The sequence below is a fragment of the Otolemur garnettii genome, unplaced genomic scaffold, assembly GCF_000181295.1.
Source record: "Otolemur garnettii isolate 467f Iridium unplaced genomic scaffold, OtoGar3 scaffold00020, whole genome shotgun sequence".
Lineage (NCBI taxonomy): Eukaryota > Metazoa > Chordata > Mammalia > Primates > Galagidae > Otolemur > Otolemur garnettii.
In genome coordinates this window covers 7,997,033-8,005,674 of record NW_003852415.1, presented here as the reverse complement: position 1 = coordinate 8,005,674, position 8,642 = coordinate 7,997,033, and the positions used below count along the sequence as shown (strand labels likewise).

The 8,642-nt window shown below is 38.4% G+C and overlaps 1 protein-coding gene across 1 annotated transcript in view; it reads left to right on the top strand.

Annotated features, from left to right (window-relative positions):
- The first annotated feature begins 1,901 nt into the window (after positions 1-1,901).
- Positions 1,902-8,642, top strand: part of SEL1L (SEL1L ERAD E3 ligase adaptor subunit) — a 66,476-nt gene continuing 59,735 nt past the window's right edge. The window contains exons 1-2 of the mRNA XM_023511495.1: positions 1,902-2,082; positions 8,402-8,439. Of these exons, the coding sequence (XP_023367263.1) occupies positions 2,013-2,082; positions 8,402-8,439 (108 nt within the window). The 5' untranslated portion in view covers positions 1,902-2,012. The remainder of the gene's footprint in view (positions 2,083-8,401; positions 8,440-8,642) is intronic.

Here is an 8,642-nt window from a genome sequence, read left to right as displayed (position 1 = left end):
AAGCAGCAGCAAGGGCAGTTGGGGAGGGGGTAAGGGAGCCCCTGGGAAGCCACAATTGTGTTAATGTAGAAACCTGAAAAGCAATAAAAAAGGAAGTGGGAAGTTGGTCCATACAGCATCCAGCACAACAAGCCTTCAATATAAGAAACACTCAGTAAAGACAAAACTGAAAAAAGAAGTTGGGCCTTAACTAAGCAGGAAACTTTCCCCAGTCTTACTAATCAAATAATCACTACTTCTTCCCCGGAAAGCAAAAGTTTCTTCCTATCTCCCCCAGAGAGCAAAACTGTCAGCTCAAGTTCCTATTTTGTGAGTAGAAGTTCTAATTCTTTTTTTGATCCTATGAAAAGGAAAACCACTGATAATTTTTCAATTGGTATATGAAAGCAGTGTTTAAGGAAAATTAATATGGCCACGGTATGCAATTTAGGTTAGAGTGTATGCAGAATGCTGTCAGTGAATATGGCTTGAACTCAGTTAAAAGGAAATGTGAGCCATTAGGGGAGTTTTCAGTGAGAAAAAGAATAAAGGTAAATTAAAAAAGTGTAAATAAAAAAGTAATTACATAGTTCAGATTGATAGGGCTTGATGATCATTAAGATAAAAAAGGAAGAAAAATATGCCAGATTTTACACTATGATTTAAAGTCAGAAGAACTCAGGAAACATTGTTAAGTGACAGAAACTTAGATGAGAACCAAGGAGGTTGTATTAGAAAATAGAACCTTTTTTGGTGAGATAATATTTTTCCTTCACACTGTCTGATACAAAGGAGGAACAGCAGTTAGTTTGTTATCTTCTTCCTCTCAAAGAAAGATGGAAGACACATACCCAGAGATATCAGGATATGTGGCTGGTGTGAACTTTTCTAAAGCACTGCACTTGGCCTGGCCATGTTCCTGCCCTAAGAGCTGGCGGTGGGTAGGGGTTAGGGACAGCTAAACGACAGAAATTGGTGAAAGAAGACACAGAAACACCAAAGCCACCGCCCTGCTACCCAGTGGGATCAAGCCTGTAATTGGTATTTATTACATAGAGCATTTCCGTGTCTGCAACGTAATCACTATTACTTCAACCTCTACACATATCAACCCTGCCTAACTCTAGTTAGGGAAGAAGAGAATAATGCAGCTCACAAGAAAAGAGGGATAAGGACAAGTGTTTAAAAGGTTTCGCAAAGGCAGTTGTCAAATTTTCCAGATGATTATCTGGTGGACTTAGTAAAAATGAATACTAGTAGGGAGATGATCTATGCTGGGTGGGTAAAGGAATGTGAGTACCGAATACACCCTGGTTGCCACATACTATAGAACTGTTTTATTTGAGGGTTTTTTTTTTAAGTCTCAAATTCAGTATAGCTGTTGCGTTTTTCTCAGTGTTCATTATCACTATGTGTAATTCAAATTTTCTAAATAAAACAAACAGGAAAAGATGCTTACCACATTACAAGTGCTTAAACTCAAAAAAACAAGGTGTGTGGATTCATAGCCTTGAGTTACTATCTGGACCAGGTGTTAAATTCTGTCAACTTCAAAAGCCACCTGTACTTGCAAATCTTGGCCCACGATGGACTACGTTTCCCAGGAGCTCACGCCAAATGAATTTTATAAAGTGCATTGTGGGAATTGTAGTCTTAGATGAGTCTTTTCCGCCAGCCTTTGACTCAAGCTCTGATTCCGGGATGCTTGAGATCCTGGGCTACCAATTAGCTGGGGCCATGTCGGTGAGACCGTGGTCCAACCGGGAAAGCGACTGTGGCAGCGTCGCACGATGATTTGCCAATGGGCGACCCCAGGGCGGGGCAAAGAGGCAGGCAGGGCGACCACGGCAATTGGGCGAGGATCCCGCGGCGGCGAGCGGGGATTGGCTGTGCGCTGGGTCAAGGAGGCCTGGGAAGGGGCGGAGGAAGGAGACCCGAGCAGGAAGAGCAGCCGCGAGGCAGCGGCGGCTGAGTCGGTGGTGGCAGAGGCGAAGGCGACAGGTCTGTGGGTTGGCAGCGGCCGCGAGAGCAGGATGCGGGTCCGGATTGGCCTGACGCTGCTGCTCTGTGCGGTGCTGCTGGGCTCGGCCTTGGCGACCTCGGGTCAGTATCCGCCCCCTCCGACCGAAGGCCCGGAGCCACCGCCCCCTCGGCCTCCATGGGTGGGCAGGGCCGTGGAGGTTCCAGGCTGTGCACCCCGCTTCCTTGAGTCGCATCTCGCATTGGGGTGTCTCTCGCTGTTTGGGCTTCGGTTGGCCTGGGCCGAAAGGGGAGTTTAGGGAGTTGGAGGGGGGAAGAAAAGAAGGGACGATCCCCCTGCCCACACCTCTCTCCTACCTAACTTTCTGCTTCTGCTACTCCTCACAAGTGAGGAATTGACTTTATAGGAACGAATACCCACAACTAGCTTAGACGCACAGTGACACATAAGCCGCAGCGGAGCTTTCTCGACCTTCATGTAGATTATATGCAACAAGGGATCTGAAACCCTGGGTTTGAGATTTGGAAATTAAGTAGTTGACACACCCGGAGCTGTCACTTCAGGCAGAGCAAGGGTCCTTCAATACCAGGATGTGACAGTGGTTTGTTTGGTTTCTTAACAACTGAGATAGTCCTTGCTCTATTTGTTTAAAAACGAAAACTTTAATCAAGATTTTAGCCACTCCCTGCCTCTTTTTAAAAACCTTCCTGAGAAAGTGGTGACCTCTGTCACAGTTTCTTAGTTGCCCCACTTTTGTTGATTTTTGAGGAGAGCTTAGTCTTTATAAAATGAATAGCAAATAGTTTATATGTTTTATATATATATGGAAATTGATGTGTTTCTGAATTGATTTTCCAATTAGCTGATTTATACTCTGGTTCTGAAAATGATTTTTTTTCTTTTTTAATATTTTAATCTGCCCACGTCTAAAATCTTCTATTTTGGAAGTGTTGACAAAAAATATTTAGGCTGTCTAAATGTTGATAAAGAAAAATTAGTATAGTAATGCTTTGGAATTGTAATTAGTTTCACTTGACAAGACAGCTGTTCTGTGGCTTTAAATTTTTTTGGAACAAAGCAGAGTATAAATGTCAACTCTTTTTTTTTTCCAACAGAAAATTCCCCAGATGGTTATTTGAATCCCCAAATTATCTGCCCTACTTGTAAATCAATGCCATAACATCATTTTACTTCTAAAATAAGTGGCCTAAACCTAAGATTCTATGATGATGTGGTTTGAGATGCTATTTGAGAAGCAACAAGCATATGCTAATTACTTTGCTGCCAACATCATGCTTTCAGGTCCATTGCTCCCCCCTCTGTCCGTTTGTTTTGATGGTTTGCATTTATGACCCAATCTTTGAAGGCTATACATAACTCTCGAACTTCTAGCAGTTATTTGGTCAAAAGAAGTATGAATTGAAGGTGTTAAGTTTAATTGGTAGAGTAAATGGTGGATCATGGACCCCCTGCCTCAGAATTCCATTTATGGTTTGTTAAAAATTCAGTTCTAGGCTCGGTGCCTGTGGCTCAAGTGGCTAAGGTGCGAGCCACATACACCTAAGGTGGGGGTTCGAATCCAGCCCAGGCCCGCCAAACAACAATAACGACTGCAACCAAAAAATAGCCAGGCATTGTGGCGGGCGCCTGTGGTCCCAGCTACTTGGGAGGCAGAGGCAGGAGACTCCCTTGAGCCCAGGAGTTGGAGGTTGCTGTGAGCTGTGATGCGCCACAGCGCTCTACCCAGGGGACAGCTTGAGGCTGTGTCTCAAAAAAAATTCAGTTTTAGGTCAGGTATCTGCCTAAGTGATTCTTCACACCATAGTTTGAGAACTTCAGCCATTAAAGAACCTGGTGTATATCCCTCTGAATTGAATTTGCAAAGTTTAAAGGAAAAGCATGTTAAATTTTCCTACTTTAATCTTTCTTTAATTATATTTCATATACTAAGAACTCCGTGTCAGTGGAGGTGATAGTTGAAAATCAACAGTTGGGATTCTCAGGGTATTATAATAAAAGACTACTAATACTGAAATTTTAAATCTTTGGGTTGTACTTATGTAAGTAAAGGACTGTGTTCAAGAAATGTCTGCTGTGATTTCCATCACAGTTAAATTTGTGCCTAAATATTTCTCTGGTAAGGGCAAAAGCCTTACTAAGCCAGAACTAAAACAATATAGATACACAAAAGAATAATAAAGGCAGTACTGTGCTCACATGAAGTTCAAATATCAAAAAATGCTTGTGTGAGATAAAGTTTTATAAATTAAGTACCAGATTTTCACTTGCCTTATCATTTATTAGAGTGCTTATGTGTGTAGGATTTCAGTCTCATTTTAAAAGTTTAGATTTAAAGTTTGGCTCAGGTATAAAAATCAAGTTTTTGGTGATAATTTTGTGTTTAAATGTTAGCTGTTACCCAGGGCAAGTTGTGTCTGATATCAGATAGAAAATGGTCAGCCAATAAAGAGACTCTTGATCTGGTGACTGTTAGTAGCTGTTATCTAATATCTTGTTTTAGAGGCATATAAAAGTATGGTACAGTCATGTGGCACATAAAATTTTGGTCAAGGACAGACCACATGTAAGACAGTCCCATAAGATTATAGTGAAATTGAAAAAGTCCTGTCACCTAGTGACATTTTAACTGTCCTAATGTTGTAGTGCAGTTACATTTTTAAAGTAGATTTAGTGTAGCATAAGTGTACAGTGTTTATAAAGTACAATAGTGTACGGTAATGTCCTAGGCCTTCTATTCATTTACCACTCACTGACTCACATAGAGCAGCTTCTAGTCTCACAAACCCCATTTATGGTAAGTGCTCTGTACAACTGTCCCCTTTTTTATCTTGTATACTATATTTTTACTGTACCCTTTCTAGCTTTAGATATGTTTAGATACACAAATACTTACTGCTGTGTTACAGTTGCCAGTAATATTCAGTGCAGTAACATGCTGAATGTGCTGGTAGCCTAGGAACAATACCTTGAAGCCCCGGTATGTAGTAGGCTATACCACCTAGATTTGTGTAAGTACCCTCCATGAAGTTCACATGACAACATCTTTCTCAGAAATATATCCCTCCTGTTAAGGGACACAACTGTACTTACATTAGAAATGTTTTCCCTATGAATAAATAAACTTAAAGGAGAAGATTAAAAGATAATTTTTCATTTTCTCAAGATAATAGTGAAATGGCTATACTATATTTCACTTAAAAATACATACTTTCTTATTTTTGGCAGGAAGAGGTAAATGTTTGAACCTCTTTTTTCTTTGTGCCAAACAATATTAGTCTCTTAAATTAGGTCCACTCCCAGGTATTTCAGGTAATAGTACAATTAATAAAATAAATTTAGAGAATTTATTTATTAGATTGCAGAGGATTTTTAATTTCACTGTTTTAGTTGTTCCTTAAAACATCATTGGGAGGCCACAAGACAGGTGGTATCATCCCCTTTTGACAGATTGAGAAATGAAGGCTGAGCAAGCTTTTGATACTGAACTGTGTGTCAGAATTGATAGGTGAGGAACCCAGTTCTCCAACCGAGCTCTCTAGGCCTCAGAGTTGGAGAAATTTAGAATCAAGACTATCTTAGGTTCTGCACATAGTGCCTAACTAGAAGACAGGCTGTCTTATCTCTTTTCACCACTCTTTAGACTTTCTGTGTTTGAAGACATTATTCTGTTTAATTTACATCACAGGAGGTAAAATGGATTTGTAATGATCACTTTCCCTGAAAGAATATCCCTGGTACTTTGCAGCTTTGTTAGTTGATATTAAAATAAAAAGACAAGCACAGTGGCTCATGCCTGTAATCCTAGCACTCTGGGAGGCTGAGGTGGGTGGAGTGCTTGAGCTCAGGAGTTTGAGACCTCCTTAAGCAAGAGCGAGACTCTGTAGTCCCAGCTACTCAGAGGCTGAGGCAAGAGGATCATCTCTTGAGCCCAAGAGTTTGAGGTTGCTGTGAGCTGTGATGCCATGGCACTATACCCAGGGTGAATAAAGTGAGACTGTATCAGAAAAAAAAAAATTTGATTTTCAAAGGAAGGTATACAATAAATAAAGTAGTGTGAACCATTATATTTTGGATATGATACTGATGAGTGAGAAATCCATAACTTTATTGAATCCCTTTGTAGGTTTTTCTGTGTTCTGATAAAAGCATTACCATTTGCCTTATTTATGTATAACTTTAATGTTTACCTGAAAACTAAACGTCAGAACTTTCTTAGGTCATAAGCAACTTTTCAACAAGTGTTATATGAAGAGAAAATAGCATGTGCTTTAAGACTATACCATCTGGAGTAGACTTTTCCAGTTTAGTAAGTGAAAAAGAATTCTCTTATTTGCCAGTAATACTAGTTTGTGAAGAGAGAAAAGCATGATGCAATTTACATGAAATAATCCTGAGGTCACAAATCATGTCTCTTAGAGTTCAAAACGCATTTTGCTACTCTAATGCCTAACAGCTTGTACTGTCTCAAATGTACGTGTCTTTAAAATTATTTATAGCTGTCTATATTATTTACCTGTTAGCTGCCTATGTGACCTGTTATGATAGGTACTAAATTTAGTAATTTAGTGATCCAGAGTTCCAGCTGATCTAAAGCTTCAGTACATGGGCATATATTGCAAATGTACATTTGAACATTTTGTGTCTGCTTTTGATACATTAACCAGTTGATGTTTCTGATTAATTACATGTATCTATACATGCAACTTTGATATATAATAGAGATGAATTTTTTCCTTTATCTAAAGATTTGCTGAGAATGGAATTTGAACTATGTATTAGAACTTGCGCTTTGGGTGATATTTATGAAGAAGTTAGCATGAAGGAGGATTGTTAATTAAGACATCACTGCCATTAAATGTTATGAGCACTGTGGGAGTAATACATGCCATACCCTTCTCTTCTCCACCTACCAAAAATAAAACATACTTTGAAGATAATCTAAAAGTAAGTGAATGTGAATAGTAGCTACAATTTAAATTTCCTATGAATTGACTACACTTTCACATGTGGCAAAACCTTATGAGTAGACTGGTTTTTTTCAAATATTCAAAACAAAAAGGAGGGGTTAAAAAAAGCGAATATTGTGAGTTAGTTGTATATTTTGAGCAAAATTGAGTTATACTTAAAGTCAGCTCAGTCCTCATAACAAACTCAAAACATATTTTTGTTGTATTTTTGAGAGTTACAAGTTAAAAGTAATGTTTGGATATGATAATGTGAAGTAAAGATAAATGGCAACCATAATACTTAATTTTCTAGTAAAAATCACATGATCTTACAGCATTTTGTCTGCTGGTTAATTTCTCACATAGCTTATGGAGCAGGCAGTACTGAAACTCCCTCTTGGATGAAATCAGGTAATTCTAAGAGCAAGAAGGAAGCTTAGAGATCATCTGACACATTTGTTGTTTAAACTGTCAAGGAATGCAAAGATAAAACGTTTGTATCTGGATTATTGAGTTGTTGCATGTGTTTGCAGAAGAACAGGAAAAAGAATGACCAATGGCCAGAAGAGAAGTAGTATCTGAAAAACAGAGAAAGAATAATAGAAGGAAAATCAATGTAATCATACAAAACCAAAGCAGACTATAAATTTGGAAAAAAAGCATAAATAGTGGCTGGATTTGTTACTTGTTTAATATAAGCAATTGATATCTTAATACATATTATAGCTCTCATGTGAATGAAGCATGATAGTATTATGCAAGTGTTTGTCTGTATTTGGTTATTTCTTAGTAAAGTAGAACACGAATCCTAAATGTATTTTTCTTACAACTCTGCTGTCAAATAATAGGTTGGATGCAGTGACTCACACCTGTAATCCCAGCACTTTGGGAGGCTGAGGCAGGAGGATTACTAGAGGCCAGGTGTTCAAGACCAGCCTGGGCAACATAGCAAGATCCACTCTCTGGGGGGAAAAAATATTATTATTCATTTCCATTCTCAGTAGTAACAAAATGCTAATTAGCACTAAAATAAGTTACTGTGACTCTAGGTCCTGAGTAGAGGAACAGAATACATGGGAACCTGGTTTATGAAATTAGAGATTTATTTTTATGAATTTGGTGTTTTATTCTCAGTAATAGACTACCTATATACACAAGAACTGGGTGGAATCTGAAGAAGTATCTGGTCTTAGGGGTGGGAGCTCTTGGTCTTCCTATGTTTGTAACAGGTGAAGCTTTTGTCTTCCCTGGAGAATGAAAAAAACTAACCTCCCAGCCCCTTTTTTTTCCCTTTCACTTGATCGTTTCTGATTGTGAATACAACCAAGTTTTAAATAATTCTAGGTTTATTTAACCAGTATCTGATAATTATTTTCTGTGTTATTTGTTATACATATTACTGTGCTTTGTTTTAATAGTACCTTTAATTTCCCAGTAGGGAAGATAACTAAATTGTCTTAAAATTTCTTTGCAGATGAAGAAGGCAGCCAGGATGAATCCTTGGATTCCAAGGTGTGTACTAAAATTTATATTTTCTAGTTCAAAGCATAAACTATGTACCATAAAAAGGATATGAAATCTGTATCTTTTGAATAACAATTGAATTAAAAATAACAAAAATAGATGATAGCAGTATTAGTTCTAGTTCTTCTGGGGGAAAAAAATCACCGACCTGCAAGAGAGAATAGTAAATATTTCCATTAAGAGTGTTGACT